Genomic DNA, 21,712 nt, shown 5'->3' on the forward strand with positions numbered 1-21,712 from the left:
ATGGATCTAATGAGAAGGGTCTTTCACAAGTATTTGGATCAGTTTGTGGTAATATTTATTGATGATATACTGGTGTATTCGAAGAGCCCAGAGGAGCATGAGGAGCATCTAAATATAGTGCTTCAAGTGTTGAAAGAGAAGAAGTTATATGCAAAGCTCAAGAAGTGTCAGTTTTGGCTAGAACAGGTTACCTTCCTTGGACACGTTATATCCAGGGGTGATATTTTTGTTGATCCGAATAAGATTGAGGCGGTAGTAGACTGGGTACGACCAAAGAATGTGCACGAGATCAGGAGTTTCCTGGGATTGGCTGGGTACTACCGCAGGTTTGTTGAGGGCTTCTCAAAATTGTCAGACTCATTTACCAGATTGATCAGAAAGGGAGTGAAGTTTGAGTGATCTGATGAATGTGAACAAAGCTTCCAGGAATTGAAGCAACGATTCATCACTGCGTCTGTGTTGACGATTCCTTCAGGAGAAGAAGAATTAGTAATTTACAGTGATGCGTCCCATAAAGGCTCGAATGTGTGTTGATGCAACGAGGGAGAGTGAAAATCTATGCCTCACGACAATTGAAAGAATATGCGAAGAACTACCCTACCCATGATCTAGAATTGACAGCAGTTGTTTACGCGCTAAAGATTTGGAGGCACTATCTATATGGGGGTAGAAGTGAAATATTTACTGACCATAAGAGCTTAAAGTATTTCTTCACGCAGAAGGAATTAAATATGAAGCAGAGAAGATGGCTGGAGCTAATAAAATATTACAACTGCACTATTAGCTATCACTCAGGAAAGGTTAATGTGGTCACTGATGCTTTGAGCCGAAAATCAGTGGATTCATCTGTGTCTGCAGTGGAAATTCAGCATCCGATCCAGATGGATCTAGAGAAGCTCGGTGTGGAACTGGTAGAGGGCGATTACCAGGCGTTTATTGCTAACCTGGTTTTGCAGCCAACTCTATAGGAGAGAATTAAAGTAACTCAGATGAATGATGCAGAACTAGTAGAGCTTATGAGGAAGGTACACGATGATCAAGAAACAGAGCATCTCAGATGATGGAGCCTTGAGGTTCCGTACCAGGTTACGCATTCCTGCCGACCCTAAGATCAAGAAGGTTATTTTGGAGGAAGCACATCGGTCCCTGTATACTGTATATCTAGGTAGCACTAAAATGTACAGAGATCTTCGAGAGTCCTTCTAGTGGAGCAACATGAAGAGGGAGATAGTCCAGTATGTGGATCAGTGTTTGACGTGCCAGCAAGTAAAAGTTGAGCATCAGAGACCGGTAGGATCATTGCAGCCACTCCACATTCCTGAATGGAAGTGGGAGCATATAGCGAAGGATTTTGTCACAGGATTACAACCGGCATTGCATGGACAGGACGCTATTTGGGTGGTGGTGGATCGACTGACAAAGACTGACCACTTTTTGCCGAACAGAGTTTACTCCATGGACAGATTGGCTGAGTTATATATCCAGGAGATAGTTAGGCTCCATGGCATCCCAGTGTCCATAATTTCAGACAGAAACCCACAGTTCACATCTCGTTTTTGGAAGAGTCTGCGAGCATGTGTGCTGGACTTTGGAGATCATTGAATGCAGTATTTGCCACTGGTCGAGTTTGCGTATAACAGCTACCAGGTCAGTATTGGGATGGCACCGTATGAGGCGTTATATGACAGGAGGTGCCGATCCCCATTATACTGGGATGAGATTGGGGAGAGACAGATATTGTGGCCAGAGCTGATACAGCAGACTCTGGATAAAGTCAAACTCATCAGAGACAGGATCAGGACAGCACAGAGTCAGCAGAAGAGTTATGCAGATACTCGCCGAAGAGAATTAGAGTTTGACGCAGGAGATCACATATTCCTGAAGGTGGCACTGATGAAGGGAGTTATGAAGTTTGGGAGGAAAGATAAGTTGAACCCTAGGTATAATAGACCATTTGAGATTCTTGAAAGAGAGGGTCCAGTTGCCTATCAATTAGCATTACCACCGGTCCTGTCTAGGATCCATGACGTATTCCACGTTTCTATGCCGAGAAAATACGCCTCAAACCCCTCCCATGTGATCAGTTATGAAGCACTGAAGTTGGGTGATACTTTAGCTTATGAGAAAGTATCAGTTCAGATTCTTGACTGGAAAGAACAGGAGCTACGCACAAAGAAGATTCCACTAGTAAAAGTTTTATGGCGCAATCATGCCGTTGAGGAGGCTTCTTGAGAATTAGAGAATCAAATGCACCAGAGATATCCATATTTATTCAATGGAGTTTAGAGTTAAGCCAGTTAGAGAAAAGGTAAATAATGATGTATGTATTTTGATTTGTATACAGCGTAGGATAGATAAAGTTTTTAGTTTTGAGATATGAATGGCTTTGAGAGAATTTTAAATAGATGTAGTCTCCCAAAATCCTCTTTATAATAACGGTGTTCCTCCGCCATAAGTGAGGGTAATTAATAAATTGGGGTATTTCTCTTCAAGAATGAAAATTGATAAAAAGCAAATTTCAAGGACGAAATTTTTTATATGAAGGGAAGAATGTAATGCCCCAAAAATAATTATTATAGGAGAATGTAGTGGATCCTAATAATAATAATAATAATAATAATAATAATAATAAAAAATTAATTAAGTAATTAATTAAATTAAATTAATAATATAAATAATAATTATTAATTAAATAATACAATATAATATATTAATATTATATAATATAATATTATATTATAATATATAATATTATATTATATTATAATATATAATATATATATATATATATACATATATATATATATATGTTAACCTTCCAGAAGGATTAGGATCGTTCAGGAAGTACCCCCTCCCCTTTCTTTTCCCATTCTCTATGCAGGCCTCCTGCGTGCGTTCTCTCTCTCTCCTCGTTCTCTCTCCCTCTCTCCTCATTTTCTCGACAGATGCTCGCCCGATCGAAATCAAAAAATACCATTGAACTCCATTTTCCGCCGCCGTCATTTCTACAGGAGCGGGTTGGTTGTAGAAGCGGCGCAGGTGTATCTCCTAGGGTAAGCTAAATTTTCATTTTTACCTTAATTTCTTGTAAATTTTAAGCTTAATTGACAATCGGACACAACCATGAGAATTTAGGGATAATTCTCTATAAGTCTAGCGGAGTGGATTTCTCGTGGGGTCATCATAGGCATAACCCCAAAATTTGGATAAGGGGATTATTAAGGGGCCAATTATTATTTAATTAATGTTGATTTAAAAATGCTAGAATATTGGGCATTCTGAGGTTGAAGTAGGATTTTTAAAATTCAGGGCCCGGGTGAGTACCGTGAGTGTAATTTCGAGACCCTACAGGCATAGTTTAAAAAACCAAGTGAGGGTATAAAATATTAGTTTAAATGCTAATTTGGAGTATATGGAGCCTAGGGAAGGTTATATGGGTATTATTTTGGTAAATGAGTTAATTAATCTAGGAAAAACACGAATTACAAGATTTGAGTTTCGGGCGCCAAAGGGCGTAGGATCTAGGTATTAACGAGATTCTCAGTAAACCAGGTAAAGGGAATAAATTATAACAGTATTATTATATTATTGATTGAATGAATATTTAGAAAATAAAGTTACGGAATTTTTCCTTGTGAAATTAATATATTATGAATATTAGGTGAAAACTGTGTGGCATATGACTCATAATAAAAAATGTGAAATATAATAATGAGTAATTTCTGAGAAAATAATGGAATGAGAATTATTGATATGTTAGTGGAAAATAATGAAATTTGGTATTTATATGTGAATAAAAATGATTTCTATGAAAATGAGATTGTGTAAATTACTGATATGGGTATTTTGAGAAATGTTAAAATACATGAAACGCGATATATATACTACTACGAGATGATGAAATGTGCACAGAAAATGATGAGAACATTTTTATTGAGATGAATTGAGATATACCGATATGAGATTAATGGTGCATATGAATATGAAAATATTGAAACGTGAAAATGAGAACGCGAATTCTGAAACGTATATACTGAAATGTGAACATGGGAAATATGAATACTGCAATATGGAATTGAAATATGATTGATGAAATGTCAATACCGCATAATGATTGCGGGTATGTGGTAGTGATAACCCTAACAAATGATTGTGGAAACTTTAATGATGTGTTATAATATTGAGCATTGTACCGTTGCTAGTGGTGTAGTGCAACCACATGGACTTTTGGAGCATGTGGCGTGACAGTCGACTGAGCTGTTTAGTAGAGTTGTTGTGCCCCCTGAGTCCGGATCAGGGCTATAGGCTGGTCAGTCGTACTATAGACGCGAGATATGTGATATGTTATTTTGATCTAACTGGGTCGACCAACCGCGACTAGATCCAGCCTTCGGGCCGCACAACCTTGACCATGGGGGGAAGCATGGCGTGGAAAGCAAGATCCTCAGGGTAGTCATGAGTTACAGACACGATGTTGGTACTAGGTACCAAGGATACTCATGAGCTGGATAGTGAAATGGAAATGGAAAGTGAATGAATGATAAAATGGGCTAAAATGAGAAATGGAAGAAATAATGGAAAATGAGAAATAGATCCGTGTGAGTTAATAATATAAATAATTGAGGCGAAATGAAACTCTTGGCCTAAGAGCTTACTGAGTAAGGTGAGTGCCCTGATAGGTATTAGATGTGGTCATACCTGACTGCATAACGTGTTAGGGCAAAGGGAAGCTACCTGTATGGGCGGGTAATCTTCCCTATTCTCAGGAACTTCACGGGTAAATATGTGTTAGAAATTATTGAACTTGAAAGATGGTTTTAAAGCTTATAAAAGCTTGTGTTGTATATCTATATGATTATAAGAATATGTTTATCAATGTATTTTTCTCGGATGAAAAAATGATTTGAAGTAAAGTGTATTATAATTGAACTCATATTGCTACACACTGTGAATCATTTATTCCTTCTTACTGAGATGTGTCTCACTCAAATAATCTAAATTTTCAGGGAACAGAGATAGGCCGGGTGATAGAGCTCCAAGACCACAGGGAGTTGAGACCCTGACACATAGGGTGAGTTCCTAGACTAGGGGGGGTGTGATGGGACTAGGGTTGTGTTGTTTTGGGTATGTGGTAGTAATGTATTTATATATGTATGTTGATACTCTGGGTATTGTATTCTGATTGTTATGTATATACCGTCTTCCACTGTTAGGTTGTATAAATGAAATGACTATTTACCCGAAACCCAATGCGGGTCGGGTCATATGGGTGGCAACCGGGTTGTTGACGTGGCCGATTTGTGAATATTTATTATTGTTCAAAAAAAAATAGTACGAAAATCAGGGCGTCACAGAGTCAATTTTTATCTCCCAAGACACCCTATCCAGGGGAAAACGGATTATTCCCAAAATCATTAATGTATGGGGTTTTTCCCGAAACCCTGACCAAATGATTATTTAGGTTGTATTGCATGCATCCACGCATAAGATTTCATCTCCAATGGGCCAATAATCACATTCCGATTTCCTATAAAATCAAGCCAAACCAAAGACCAGAATTCCAAGATTAAGCCTACCTCTACCCACCCTTACAACACCAGAAGTAAGACGGAAGTCATGGCAGAGCAATTAGAAAGTCGGGTCCTAGGCATAGAGCAAGGACAGGAAGAGTTGAGTAACTAAGAAAAAAAGGATACTGGAGTTGCTACTAGACAAGGGAAAATACACTACAGGAGCAGGATAATGAAGTTGACATGGATCCCATCCCCGCTTTGGGGTTCACCCCGGCCCACGGGCAAACATCGGCACAACCTCCAGTCACCGTAGAAAACCGAATGGTGCTCCATTCATTCCTACCGCACCAATGCCAAAAATTCCAGCGGTCGGAGTACCCCCGATAATGATGACAGATGCAAGGGCAAGCAGAATCGCAACCGAGCGTTGCTATGATGTGCTTGAAGAATGGTTGAGATCCATCGAAAGATCTAATTAATTCGGTTCTATTAATCCGGCGGACCTCTGCCTAGTATCGAAAGTGGTCCTACCACCAAAGTTCAGAGTACTGGATTTTGAAAAGTTTGATGGGACCCGGTGCCCACAAACTCACCTCCGATTGTATTGCCAAGTAATGGCGGCCTACTCCGACGATGAGAAACTGATGATGCACTGCTTCCAGAGCAGTCTAACCGGTACGGCGGCCAGATGGTATATCTACCAAGACAGGGAGCGAATTCACACATGGGGAGATCTGGCCAACGCTTTCATAACTCAATACCGTCATGTTATGGAAATAGTGTCAAATCGTATAGCTCTACTAAAGATGGGAAAGAGACCAACAAAAACCTTTCGAGAATATGCCTATAGATGGAAGGATGTGGTGATCCAAGTGGACCCCTTGGTAGGTGACCGAGAAGTCACACGTTATTTGTGAGTACACTAAAAGACCCCTACTGTAGGCATCTCTTGGGAGCAACTCCCCACGATTTCATGGACATTGTGGCAGCCCGAGGAAGGATCGAAGCTGACATCAAGGCGGGTCAGATCAAAAGCAATAGCACCGAGACCGAATCAAACAAGAATTGGACAGGTAAGAAGAAAGACAAGGAAGCCCACATGATTCAAGGGCATTATTACCAAGGCAGTCAGAAATAAGGGGTTAAGGAGAAATTTTGTTGCTGAAGCCAACATTAATCGGGTAGTGCATGCAGGCATAAGACCCCAGCTCACTCCCTCCGGGCCTACACTTACTCAGTAAAATGTTCAGACGCAAGGAAGGGGTCCTAATAAGATCGAGCCAATTCTTATGTCCTATGTGGAATTGTTCCCCCAATTTCTTGAAAGAAAGCTCATCTCAGTCATCCCTGGAGTAACTATACGGCATCCCCTACCACAGTGGTATGACCCGAATGCTCATTGCACGTATCATTCTAGTTCACCGGGCCACACCGTTGACCGATGTTGGACATTTAAGCACAAGGTACAATCGTTGAGGGACGCCAGTTGTTTACTTTTAATGATAAATAGTCAGGAATTCAGAATGATCTTCTACCCAATCACAGGGAAGGAAATGATTAACATGTCAGAAGGAGCCAAAGCCAAGAAGAAAAAGAGTATCAGCCATGGATCCAGGAATAGCTTGAATGGAGGGGTTTACCTTTTCACAACTGGAGTGGAAACACAAAATTGACAGACTATTGACTATCCAATCCACTTCATATGGTGTTTTTGTCTTCTTTATTTCTTTATTTTCATTTTCTCTTTGTAATTCTGTGACATTTCTGTCTCAGAGAATTTCATCCCCATCAATGAAATGAAGTTATGCACTTTCATATATCATTTGCATCATAAGTTCAATTGTAAAATTTTTTTTGCTAGCGTCTTATGCGGGAATAGGGAAAGTAACATTGTCAATATTCACGAGCTAGGAAGAGATATTGATTTTGAAAATTTAGCCCAAAGGCAGAAGAAGAGGAGTATGGAATAATTGTCCTTACCCCATTGAATTCAAATGTTATGAAGGAGTATTTTACTCTCGAAGAAACTCAACAAAATGATTGTATTGTTCCAAAAATTTCATGTCAGTTTATAACTCTCGTTTTGATCAAATAACAGATGGCCATCTTTGGCCTACCAATCCTCCTAAAATGAACCCAAATGTGAATTTACCATTTGCTAACCCGTTTGAACTTGAATGTTAAGTCATTTTCTTTAAAAGTCATTTTCCTCAAACTAAACTAGGTTCAGGGTTTCAAAGGTCTAACAAATCATATGAGACAGCAATTGGTTACCCAAAGTTACGGCAGACCATTTTTCGACTACCAAGAAAGAAAAGTTGAGAAAAAGAAAAACCCCTTGCAAGCCCTCTTGAGCCTAAAAGAATTCAATTCTTGATTAACCCGTCAAATGATCATACCCTACACTGGGGCAGTTTTAAAAAGATTAGTCCCAATTGAGCTTCCAATGAACATGATGCTAAAAAATTCTCCATAAAAGAGAGAGCAAAAAAAAAAATGCAGAAAAAGAAGAAAAAGAAAGGAAATGAAAAGGGACATGCTTAAGATGTGATCTTTGACCAAGGATTACCCTTTTTAAATTCAGCAAAGTTTGAGCAGTATTGTATCTTTTTCTTCTCTAACCAATACCCTAAGCCTACATTACGGTCTAAATGAAAGTCCTGATCAGATTGGCATATATTGTTGTCTCAAATGAATTGTCAGACTCAATGTTGAGTCTGAACTACGTAATGACCTGATCCTGAAGAAGTACGTAGGCAGCTTGTTCAAAAGGACAAGTTCAGTCAAATTCTTGCAAAAACGCCTCGCCACAAACTAGGGCAGAAGATATCATTTGGGGGATGAGATTTTTGAGCCTTAGTTTCCCTGTTCTTCTAAAAACCTAAATCCCTAAGCCTATGTTTCGTCCCGAGTCTTAAAGACCATCTTGAGATCAAAACATGGGTCGGACTGGCTAAACTAGGAGCAACAGTTAAACAAAAGATTTCTAGTGGGTTCACAGCAAAATAAGACAGAAGAGGAGAAGTTTCCCTCGATAAAACAAGGGCAATCGACAAAGGGAGAGAGTCAATTATTCAGCCTGATAGAGCATCAATGTCATATGACTTTTGAATACAAGCATAAAAATTTTCCTTCAAAATAGCATAAACATGGTAAAACATCTATTTTGTGCATCTAATCTCTTGATTTAGCAAATTGATATCCTAAATGCATGAACATTCATCCTTTAAAAAAAAAAACTCCCTTTCTCACTCTTCAAAAGCTCCAAAAGAGGAATGGATAGTCAAAGAAGGTATCCTGCAAGGAATCGCCAAGAAGGTCCCTATTGAAAGAATGTCAAATGGACAGAATCAGCCACAGATGAATGTAACTGGGGCAAGCTCGATGTTGAGTTCCTGTGAAGCCAATCCAGGTGGCTTCATGATAAAGCAAAAGTTGAAAGCATTGGCCAAGATTAGTTGCAAACAAATGTAATTGGGGCAGATTTCATGTTAAGCTACTATAGAGCCAGTTTCTATGCTTTTCATATCAAAATGAAGTTGAAAGCATGACCAAGATCAGTGACGTGTGTAATTGGGGCACATCTTGGGTTGAGTCTCATTTGAACCAGATTCAGTGGCATTCACATCAGATTGGAGTTCGAAAACATGGCCAAACTCAAAAATTAGGTCGCTGATTACAGGCGCATTGGAAAAAGAAATTTCATACATCATCATGCATTTCATTACATAGAAAAGAAAAATGCATACATGATTTTGCGTCATAGGTAGCAACATGCATACATATAGTAACATATCCCTGCATTCTAGCATCACAAGTAGCAACATGCAACAAAGCATCATTCATTCATACTTGTCTTGTTGAGTAGGCTTCTGAACATCCTCTTGCATCCTTGAATGAGTAATTCTTTGAAACTGGGCAACTGACCCCAGGAACAAATTGACACACTGGGAAATTGGGGCAGTTGATCCCAGGCATGGATTGACATGCTTTGAAACTGGGGCAGTTGACCCCAGACACAGAATGACATCTTTTGAAACTGGGGCAGCCGACCCCAAACACGGATTGACATGCTTTGAAACTGGAACAGCTGACCTCGGGAACAAATTGACAGACTGGGAAACTGGGGCAGCTGACCCCAAGCACAGATTGACATGCTTTGAAACTGGGGGAGTTAACCCCAAGAACAAATTGAGACATCTGCTTTGAAACTGGGGCAGTTAACCCAGGAGAAAATTAACCCATTTGTTTTGACACCTGAGCAATCCTTGAGAAGTCCTCGAGATCCTACACTCGAGCAATCAGCAGACCCTAAGAATCCTACATCTGAGAAGTCCTCGGGATCCTACACTCGAGTAGACACCGAGAAGTCCTCGAGATCCTACACTTGAGCAATCAACAGACCCTCAGAATCCTACATTTGAGAAGTCCTTGGGATCCTACACTCGAGTAGACACCAAAAGCCTCGAGATCCGACACTCGAGCAATCAGCAAACTCTCAGAATCCTACATCTGAAAAGTCCTTGAGATCCTACACTCGAGCAATCAATAGACTCTCAGAATCCTACATCTGAGAAGTCCTCGAGATCCTACACTCGAGCAATCAACAGACTCTTAGAATCCTATATCTGAGAAGTCCTCGAGATCCTACACTCGAGCAATCAACAGATTCTCAAAATCCTACATCTGAGAAGTCCTCAAGATCCTACACTCAAGCAATTAGCAGACTTTCAAAATCCTACATCTAAGAAGTCCTCGAGATCCTACACTTGAACAATCCGCAGACTCTCAGAATCCTACATCAGAGAAATCCTCGAGATCCTACACTCAAGCGGCCAATAGACTCTCAGAATCCTACATTTGATAAGTCCTCGAGATCCCACACTCGAGCAATCGGCAAACTCTCAGAATCCTACATCTGAGAAGTCCTCGAGATCCTACACTCAAACAATCAACAAACTCTCAAAATCCTACATCGGAGAAGTCCTCGAGATCCTACACTCGAACAATCAGTAGACTCTCAGAATCCTACATTTGAGAAGTCATCGAGATCCTACACTCGAGCAATCAGCAAACTTAGGATCTTACACCTGAGTAGCCAAACATCCAAAAGATCTCGAGACCCTACACCCGATTGATCATCCCCAGCGAAACGACTATCTTTCAGAGACTCAAAGTCCTACATCTGAGTAGTCAAGTAGCCAAAGGATCTCGAAACCCTATACCCGATTGATCATCCCCAGGGAAGTAACTATTTTTCAGAGACTCAGAGTCCTAGACCCTACACCCGATTGATCACCCCCAGTGAAGTAACTATTTTCAAATATTCAAGATCTTACATCTGAGTAGTCGAGCGGCCAAAAAGTCCTCGGGATCCTATACCTGAGTAGACACAGAAACCTCGAGATCCTATACTCGAGCTGCCAGTAGACTCTCAAAATCTTGCATCTGAGTAGTCTCTGGGATCATACACCTGAGTTATCATCCAACTCTCAAAATTCTACACTTGAGTAGTTTTCGGGATCATACACCCGAGTTATCGTTCGACACTCATAATTCTACACTTGAGTAGTCCTCATAAGTTATGCTCATCAAGTGGGCTGGTCTTTGGGCCTCATGAGCGGTACTCATCTATTGTGCCAGTCATCAAGCCTCATGAGCTATGCACATCAAGTGGGCTGATCTTCAGGCCTCATGAGCAGTGCTCATCTATTGGGCTAGTCTTCAGGCCTCATGAGTTGTGTTGCAAGATCATATTGAACATGTCCCTCACCTTGACCGAGTAGAACCTGAGTCAAATGGAAAGATTGCAGTCCCACCAAAGATTGTTGGTAAGACTTCTAATCCAACAAAGAAGGTTGAAGATGCAATTAGCATGTGTATCTACGAACAACGATCACACAAATTAGAAGAAAAATTCAAAAAAATTGATCAATTAGAGAAAATGATGAAGGAAGCTTGCAGCAACACATCCTTCCGGGAGTCCTCCGTCAAATCTTCAGATCCACATTTCACCAAAAAGGTAATGGATGTTCCCCTACCTAGCAAGTTTAAAATGCCGAATATAAAAGGGTACGATGACTTGTCTGATCCTGTAGATCACTTAGACACCTTTAAAGTGTTGATACAATTGCAAGGCGCACCAGATGCAATCATTTGCAACCACTTTAAAAGGGAATGTCAAGGCGTGGTATCGATCCTTGAAGTCTGATTCCATCATATCTTTTTCCGAAATGGAGCAATAGTTCACCAGACATTTCAACAACAATCGGAGGATAACAAAAACTTCGGTTCATCTTATGAGACTTGTTCAAGGAGAAATGGAAACGTTAAAGAAATTCATGCATCGTTCTGTCAACGCAACCCTGTAGATTCGAAACTTATATCACGAAGTGGCAGTAGCAGCCCTGACAACGACTCTTCAGCAAGGGGATTTCCTAAATTCACAAGGAAAGAAGCCTTCAGTCAACATGCGAGAACTAATGACATGCGCCCAGAAATACATCAACCTAGAAGAGGTGATGACCACAAGAAGGATCCGAACCAACCTGAAAAGGAAGGGCCCAACAGATGAGCATTGTTTATGAGGTCCGAAGATCAGTTCACTTGATGAGCACAGCTCATGAGGCTTGAAAATTGGCCCAATAGATGAGCACCACTCATGAGGCCCGAAGACCAGCCCACTTGATGAGCACATCTCATGAGGCAAAACAAAGACTGAGCACTGCTCAGCAGAATGGCCTAGCTGATGAGCACAACTCATCAAACCTGAAGACTGACCCAATAGATAAGCACTGCTCATGAGGCCCAAAGATCAGCCCACTTGATGAGCACAGCTCATGAGGCCTAAAAACTGACCCAATAGATTAGCACTCCTCATGAAACCCGAAGATCAGCCCATTTGATGAGCACAACTCATAAGGCCCGAAGATCAACCCACCTGATGAGCACAACTCATGAGGCTTGAAGATTGACCCAATGGATGAGCAACGCTCATGAGACTCGAAGACCAGCCCACTTGATGAGTGCAACTCATGAGGCAAAACAAAGACTGAGCACTGCTAGCAGAATGATCCAACTGATGAGCACAGCTCATGAGGCCTAAAGACTGACCCAACAAATGAGCACCGCTTATGAGGCCCAAAGACCAGCCAACTTAATGAGCACTGCTCATAAAGCAAAACAAAGACTGAGTACTGCTCATTGAAAAATCGGCCCAACTAATGAACATGGCTCATGAGGCCTAAAAGTTGCTCGGATTGATAAAAATTCAACCAAAAAAGCTGCTCAGATTGGCTAAAAATATAACCAAAAAAGCTGATCGGATTGTTGAAAGACAAAGAAATAAATGCTCATCTCGTTTGAAAAAAGAGCCGAACAACTTATCGGATCAATGATCCGACCGAGCAACCGCCGAAAAACAACTTAATAGAAGTCCTTCGGCTCGGATGAAACTGAAAGATGAAGAATCGGGTTAAAAAAAGAAAAGCACGGAAGATTTTAAAGTCTTTGAACTTTGGAAACAATTTTCAAAATTTCAAAACCAAAGGGGGGGCAACTGATATACCTCAAAATATCTTCAATAATGTTAGATTAATCACATCTTCAAGAATGCTGGATTAATCAATTAGCACAATAATTCAGCACAATAATGATCTTCAATAATACTGGATTAATCATATCTTCAATAATGTTGGATTAATCAATCAGCACAATAATTCAGTACATTAAAGATCTTAAATATTGTTGGATTAATCTACCAACACAATAATGATCATCAATTATTGATCAACCTTCACCACTATAAAAAGGGACTTGGAGAAAAGGTAAGCATCTCACTCATTCTCACTATTTCTACTGTTGCAATTCAAAACCTCTCAATAGTCCCTTAGGCATCAGAGTGATCCCCCGAGGTACACCCCGGGTCCTCCAAGCTATCCTTGTTTGTCTCTTTTAGGTGGTCGTGATCAAGGAGCAATTACTGAAGATCGTTTGATTTTCAGGCACCAACAGATCAATTTTTCTGAATTTTTCTTCTAATCCATGTGATCGTTGTTTATAGATACCCATGCTAATTGCATCTTCAAACTTCTTTATTGGATCAAAAGTCTTACCAACAATCTCTGGTAAGACTGCAACCTTTCCATGTGACTTAGGTTCTACTCGGTCAAGGTGAGGGCCAAGTTCCTTATGATCGTCAAGGTGAGGGACAAGTTCCTTATGATCCCTTTTCTGCTGCAGGATCATATTGAACATGTCTTCCATCCTTTTCTGGAACTCAAGGAACTCACCTCACGTCACGTCGGAATTGCCAACTGGTGCGGAATGTATGGATTGAGGTGATTGGCCACCCAAAGTAGGTTCTGACTTCGAATTGTGTGATATAGCCATGATCAAGGATTGGAAAAGAAAACCTCTCAAGAAGTTCCCACAAACGGCGCCAACTGTTGTTGCTTGAAAATTGAACGATCTTTGGGAATTACTCCTTGATCACAACTGAAAGAGACAAACAAGGATGGCTTGAAAGACCCAAGGTGTACCCTGGGGGATCACTCCAATGCCTAAGTGAGGGACTATTGAGAGGTTTTGAGTTGCAACAGTAGAAAGAGTGAGAATGAGTGAGATGCTTATCTCTTCTCCAAGTCCCTTTTTATAGTGGTGGAGGTTGATCAATAATTGATGATCATTATTGTGCTGATTGATTAATCCAACATTATTGAGGATCATTATTGTGCTGAATTATTGTGCTGGTTGATTAATCCAGCATTATTGAAGATTATTAATGTACTGAGTTATTGTGCTAATTGATTAATCCAACATTATTGAAGATCACTAATGTACTGAATTATTGTGCTGATTGATTAATCCAACATTATTGAACATATGATTAATCTAGCATTATTGAAAATCATTATTGTGCTGAATTATTGTACTAATTGATTAATCTAGCATTATTGAAGATATGATTAATCCAACATTATTGAAAATATGATTATTCCAGCATTATTGAAGATCATAATTAATGATCATTATTGTGTTGAATTATTGTGCTGGTTGATTAATCTAGCATTATTGAAAATATTTTGAGGTATATCAATTGCCCTCCTCTGGTTTCAAATTTTTGAAACTTGTTTCCAAATTTCGAAGACTTAAAAATCTTCCGTACCTTTTTTTTTTTTTTTTAACATGTTTCTTCATGTTTCAGCTTCATCTAAGCCGACGGGCTTTTACCGAACCATTTTTCGGTGGTTGTTCGATTGGATCATTGATTAGATCAGTTGTTCGGCTCTTTTTTCAAACAAGTTGAACATCTATTTTGTTGTCTTTCAATAATCCGAGCAGCCTTTTTAGTTAGATTTTTAACCAATCCGAGCAACCTTTTTGGTTAGTTTTTCACCAATCCGAGCAGCTTTCAAGCCTCATGAGTCATGTTCATCAGTTGGACTGATTTTTCAATGAGCAGTGTTCAGTTTTGTTTTGCCTTATGAGCAGTGCTCATTAATTGGGCTAGTCTTCGGCACTCATGAGCAATGCTCATCTGTTGGGTCATTCTACTAAGCAATGATCATTTTCTGTTTTGCCTCATAAGTTGTGCTCATCAAACAAGCTGGTCTTCAGGCATTATGAGCAGTGCTCATCTATTGGGTTAGTCTTCAGGCCTCATGAGTTGTGTTCATCAGTTGGGTCATTCTGCTGAGCAATTCTCAGTCTTTGTTTTGCCTCATGAATTGTGCTCATTAAATGGACTGATTTTTGGGCCTCAAAAGCAGTGCTCATCTGTTGGGCCAATCTTCAGGCCTCATGAGCTGTGCTCATCAGTTGGGTCATTCTGCTGAGCAGTGCTTAGTCTTTGTTTTGACTCATGAGTTGTGTTCATCAAGTGGGCTGGTCTTCAAGCCTCATGAGCAGTGCTCATCTATTGAGATAGTTTTCAGGCCTCATGAATTGTGCTCATCAAATGGGCTAATCTTCAAGCCTAATGAGTAGTGCCCATTTATTGGGTCAGTCTTCAAGCATCATAAGTTGTGTTCATTAGTTGGGTCATTCTACTGAGCAGTGCTCAGTTTTATTTTGCCTTATGAGCAGTGCTCATCTATTGGGCCAGTCTTCAAGTCTCATGAGTTATGCTCATCAGTTGGGCCAATCTTCAGGCCTTATGAGCTGTGCTCATCAGTTGGGTCATTCTGCTGAGTAGTGCTCAGTATTTTTTTTTGCCTCATGAGCTGTGATCATCAAGTGGGCTAGTCTTCGGGCCTTATAAGTAGTGCTAATCTATTGGGCCCTTCATTTTCAGGTTGGTCTGGCTCCTTCTTGTGGTCATCACCTCTTCTAGGTTGATATATTTCTGGGCGCGTGTCATCAGTTCTCCCATGTTGACTGGGGGGTTTTGCCCTAGTGAATTTAGGAAATCCCCTGGCAGGAGAACCGTTGTCAGGGCTGATACTGTCACTCCGTGATCTAAGTTTCAAATCTGCAGGGTTGCGTTGACAAAATGATGCATGAATTTCTTTAACGTCTCCCTTTCTCTTTGAACAAGGCTCGTCAGATGAACTGAAGTTTTTGTTATCCTTCAGTTGCTGATGAAATGTCCAATGAACTATTACTCCATTTTGGAAAAAGATCCGATGGAACCAGGCTTCAAGGCTCGATACCATGCCTTCGCATTCCCTTTTAAAGAGACTGCAAATACTCGGCACATGATTGCATCTGGTGCACCTTGCAATTGCATCAACACTTTAAAGGTGTGTAAGTGATCTACAGGATCATACAAGTCATCGTACCCTTCTATATTCGGGATTTTAAACTTGTTAGGTAGGGAAACATCTATTACCTCTTTAGTGAAAGGTGAATCTGAAGATTTGATTGAGGACTCCTCGAAGGATGTGTTGCTACAAGCTTCCTTCATCATTTTCTCCAATTGATCAATTTTTTTGAATTTTTTCTTCTAATTCGTGTGATTGTTGTTCATAGATACTGATGCTATTTGCATCTTCAACCTTCTTTGTTGGATCAAAAGTTTTACCAACGATCTCTGGTGGGACTGCAACCTTTCCATATGACTCGGGTTCTACTCGGTCAAGGTGAGGGACAAGTTCCTTATAATCCCTTTTCTGCTACAAGTTGAACATGTCTTCCATTCTTTTCTGGAATTCAAGGAACTCACCTTTCGTCACGTCGGAATTGTCAACTGGTGCGGAATGTATGGATTGGGGTGATTGGTCACCCACAATAGGATCTGACTTCGAATTGTGTGATGTAGATCAAAGATTGGAAAAGAAGACCTCTCAAGAAGTTCCCATAGACGACGCCAATTGTTGCTGCCAAAAAATCGAATGTTCTTCGGGAATTGCCCCTTGATCACGACTACTTGAAAAAGACAAACAAGGATGGCTTAGAGGACCCCGGGTGTACCCCGAGGAATCACTCTAATGCCTAAGTAAGAGACTATTGAAAGGTTTTAAATTGCAACAGTAGAAAGAATGAGTATGAATGAGATGCTTACCTCTTCTTTAAGTCCTTTTTTTATAGTAATGGAGGTTGATTAATAATTGATGATCATTATTGTGCTGATTGATTAATCCAGCATTACTGAAGATATGATTAATCCAACAATATTGAAGAACATTATTGTGCTAAATTATTGTGGTGGTTGATTAATCCAGCATTATTGAAGATATGATTAATTCAATATTATTGAAGATCATAATTGATGATCATTATTGTGCTGAATTATTGTGTTGGTTGATTAATCCAATATTATTAAAAATATGATTATTTCAGCATCATTGAAGATATTTTGAGGTATATCAATGTTCACAATTTCTTTGCACAATAAATATATAAAATAATGTATTTGATAGTGACATATGCATATATATATATATATATATATATATATATATATATATATACATTATTTACTGTGCAAAGAGTGTATTCTTTTATATTTAAATGTAAATGTCACTATTTATTGATTATTTTATTATTTACTATGTTTTAGGAAGAAAGTGTGAATGGAAGTGGGAATGATCATGGGCAGTACATTATTTTATATATATATATATATAAAATAGTAATGGACGGTTGAACCAAAATATATAGGAGTGGCAGCCGGTATAATTTTTTATTTTATATATATGTGTGTGTGTGTGTGTGTGTGTGTGGTGGCATGTATGATGGGAATGACATAAAATATATTATTTTATTATTATATTATGGTGGTGCGTGGAAGATTGGAAGTGGGAATGTGTGACATGTATGATGGGAATGACATAAAATGTATTATTTTATTATTATATTATGGTGGTGCGTGGAAGACTGGAAGTGGGGGCTTCTAATAAAAATATTATTTTATTATTATATAATTATCCTACTCCTACTCATATAATATATGTGTGTGTGTATATATATATATGTATAATATTACTATACTGAGTATATATATTTTTGGGATCATTAAACCTTACACTAGTCATTAATCCGTCGTACATATCCTTAACGACATCAGTATACCTACTACATACACCCTTTTTTTCTAAAACCCACTATAGAACTTCTCTAGGTATCCTATCATATGCTTTCTCTAGATCAATAAATATCATATGCAAGTCCCTTTTCTCTTTCCTAAACATTTTCGTTAATCTTTTTAAAAGATATATAGCTTCTGTGATAGATCTTCCAAACATAAAACCAAATTGATTTTCTGAGACCTTCATTTCTACTACCCTTTCCCATAATTTCATCGGACTCATAAGTTTAATTCCATGATAGTTATTACAATCTTGAATAACTCCTTTATTTTTGCATATAGGTATTTATTTTCTTAATTTTTATAATTGTATTAAATAATTAACCATATAATTCCGTTATCACCTAAGCATTTCCAAACTTCAATTGGGATGTTATTTGGTCCTATAGTTTTTCCATTTTTCATCTTTTTTAGTGCAAACTTAACTTCGTTAATTTTAATTTTACAAACAAATCTCATATGTTTAGTTGACAATTCTAAGTTTAAGTCTTTTATTTGGTTTTCATTAAACAACTTACTAAAGTAACTTCGCCATCTTTCTTTAATATTTTCGTCCTTAACTAAGACAATATCATCCTCAATTTTTATACATTTTACATTTCCTAAGTCTTTACTCTTCCTTTCTCTAACTTTAGCAAGTTTAAATATATATTTTCCCTTCTTTTACGTCTAATCTATCATACAAACTATTAAATTATCTATATTTAGCTTTACTAACGGCCTGAACAAAGGACTATGCAAAGGACAAAAAAGTTTGGATCAAAAACATGAGTTGAATTCAGATTATCAAGCCAGTTACCTAACATCTTTACAATGTGCATGATAACTGAAAAAGTTAAGTGACACGATGCACATGAAAAGAAAGTAGAAGGTTTGACTCCAGCAACAACGTAAATAACTGCTGTCACTCATGAACATAAATTACAGCTAGGAAAGGGAAGGATAACACCATTCCCAAAACAGAGTATAATTTTGGAAAAGAAAAAGAATTTTATTTTGAGAGAAAAAAAGAGCCCAGCAAACATAGTACAAATTCAAGAATAAAATACCTGAAATGACCCTGTATCCAACAAAATGATGTCCATGGTTTTCCCATAACGAACTCTAATCTTCTTCAAGAAGTAAGCCCCTGTTTGTCCTTTTGAAACACTGGTTGTGTACCTACAAGCATTACTATTCAGGACCAATTGCTGAAGAAATTGAATGGAAGACCATAACTAAAATCACAAAACTCGAAAGCCATAGAAGAAGCAATATTTTTGAACAGATAAGATCATAGGAAGCCTATGCAATGCTACTGTACCAAATTCAGAGATCTGTTTCAGAGAGGACTGTATACCAGGGAATGTTCAAAGACGGAAAATGCCCAGTGCCCTGCACGGAAGAGAACTAAGATGGTCACTAACTATCTAACTGAATAAAGTTGCTAAGGGTGTCTTTAGGAGCATGAATTTCTAGCTTGGGGTTTGGATTTGTATGGATTCGAACAAAACTCAATACAATTTGTGTTGCATTTTATCCAAATACATGCAAAACTAAATCCAAGGTCTGTACTCCAAGCTCCCAAACACAGAATAAGAATAAACTTTCTTATAGGCTTAAAACAAGACTAAAAATATATATAATAAATAATAAATAAATAAAAATTACACCATCACGTGTATTGAGGAAGTCATTGGCCACGTGAAATGGCAACAAAAAAATTATAGGCAATTTTCTCACTTGCCATGTTTCTCATACTTTTCTAGTCCAAATATTGTCACATAAACCGCTTCAACCGTCTTTTCCCTAAGTGAAAAAAAATGATTTATGGATATATGATAAGCTTCTTCATTCAAGCAAATGGAGGAAAAATCCCATGAGTAGTTCATGTTACAAAGTGCATACACGCCTTCCACATCTGAGTTTTCTGGGACAAAACAGATTAAGGCCTTACATTTTGCATAAGTGGATCATCTTCCCCAAGTTCACTAGTGTTCACAACAAACTTTGCCTTGAACAATTTTGCCACCTTCTCCATCTTCATTCAATGAAAAATCTCAATTAGAACCAAAAAAAAAAAGCAACATATTCAAGAGAGAAAATGTGGCAAATCAAATTAACCTAATACAAACCCAAACATAGAAACACACTTGCATGATCATAATTTCAGCAGAAATAAATCTCTAAAATACATAAATAGAGAATTTTTATACTGATCATATTATCCATTACCATCCAAAAAATATGAAATTATATATCTCAAATAAAAAATTATTACTTTCAACAAATGATTCAGGCAAGGAAAGCATCCACAGGCCTGTAAAAGGGACCAAAAGTACAGCTCATGTACCAGAAGACAAAGCAAGTGAACACGACATACATGCAACATAAACAAAAACTACGAGTCCAGTACACACACACATGCACAGCATCAGCAGCAGCTAGATAAATCAAATAATAAACCTGATAAGCATCCCAGGAAGTTGTATGAAATTGACTTGCCCCATTGTCTATATGAACACATGCAAAAGAATTTGAGGGATAGTTGTTAGAATCGTATGGTTCACAATTTGGATCGTACCATTTGTATCAATTCCATACCAAATCAATTTGAATCTTACTGGAGAATTGAATAAATATATATATCTATATATATATATATATATATGAATCATTACCAAATCGATTGATTCATTTAAGATCTGGTCAAATAAACCCCCCCTCCCCCCCCAAAAAAAAAGCCTTTTTTTTTTTACTGCTTTTTTTTTTTACATGTTTGCCTTCAATTCTCTTTCTACATCGGTTCTATCATGGAAAAGTGCAAAGAGATGGTTCAACCTTCTCTTGCCTTCACAAAACCATTCTTTACTCTAGGACGAGAATAGTGTTTTACCCTTAAGAAGGAGAACACTATTAAAATTTGGCTGTGTTCTGAAAATTCAAAAGTTGGTTTATATTAGTTTTTTAAATTTATCAGTTCGTTTGTTACTTTTTCTTCCTTTTATTTAGAGAAAGCATATGCATAATTTGTTAAACACTAAAACTTCACTTTTTTACTATTTTTCTCTTGATTCTTCCTTTAAACAACATGTTAAAAAAATGTTATTTATTTATTTATTTATTGTGGCTTTTATCACAACCGTTGGATCGTCTCTAAATCCAACGGTTGTGTGGTGTCATATATATGTTTGTAAGCCATGGAAAAAAAAGTGTATTACTTGTCATTTTGTGCAAGGAGAGCTAGAGGGGGCTTTCTCTCTAGGAAGATTGTTTCTTCACTGGTTTGACAGGAGAAGGGGTGTACAGGGGATCTGGGATCGGGGAGAGTCTAATCAGATCTTGTACTGCCATCGTTTCATAGTGGATTTTTCTCCAAGTGCACGCTCTATGGACGTAGGCAATCTTGCCGAACCACGTAAAATCTCTCATCTACATTTTTTCTTTGAATGTTTTTTATGCTATTCATTTTGTTGATCGAAAGATTAAAATCGCTGCGCGTCAACAAGTGGTATCAGAGCACGGTTTCGATTTGGTGCAGATCTGATAGATCAGATCAGATTGAAAGAAATTTTTTGGATAGTTTTTCCGCAGGAGTGCTCAAGATCAGAGATCAGAGCGGTTCGTTCAGATCGGATTGAGGTATGCGGATTCAGATCAGGTGCCGAAAAATTATTCTGGAATTTTTCAA

General features: G+C 38.4%; 1 protein-coding gene across 6 annotated transcripts in view; it reads right to left on the minus strand.

Annotated features, from left to right (window-relative positions):
- LOC131157505 (uncharacterized) overlaps nucleotides 1-21,712 on the minus strand; it is a 38,976-nt gene that overhangs the window by 11,613 nt on the left and 5,651 nt on the right. For all 6 annotated transcript variants that reach the window (XM_058111711.1, XM_058111708.1, XM_058111713.1 and 3 more), the window contains exons 2-4: nucleotides 19,979-20,062; nucleotides 19,382-19,416; nucleotides 19,092-19,203 (exon numbers count right to left, since the gene is read on the minus strand). In XM_058111711.1, the coding sequence (XP_057967694.1) occupies nucleotides 19,092-19,203; nucleotides 19,382-19,416; nucleotides 19,979-20,062 (231 nt within the window). The remainder of the gene's footprint in view (nucleotides 1-19,091; nucleotides 19,204-19,381; nucleotides 19,417-19,978; nucleotides 20,063-21,712) is intronic.

Source organism: Malania oleifera, chromosome 6 (assembly GCF_029873635.1).
Source record: "Malania oleifera isolate guangnan ecotype guangnan chromosome 6, ASM2987363v1, whole genome shotgun sequence".
Taxonomy (NCBI): domain Eukaryota; kingdom Viridiplantae; phylum Streptophyta; class Magnoliopsida; order Santalales; family Ximeniaceae; genus Malania; species Malania oleifera.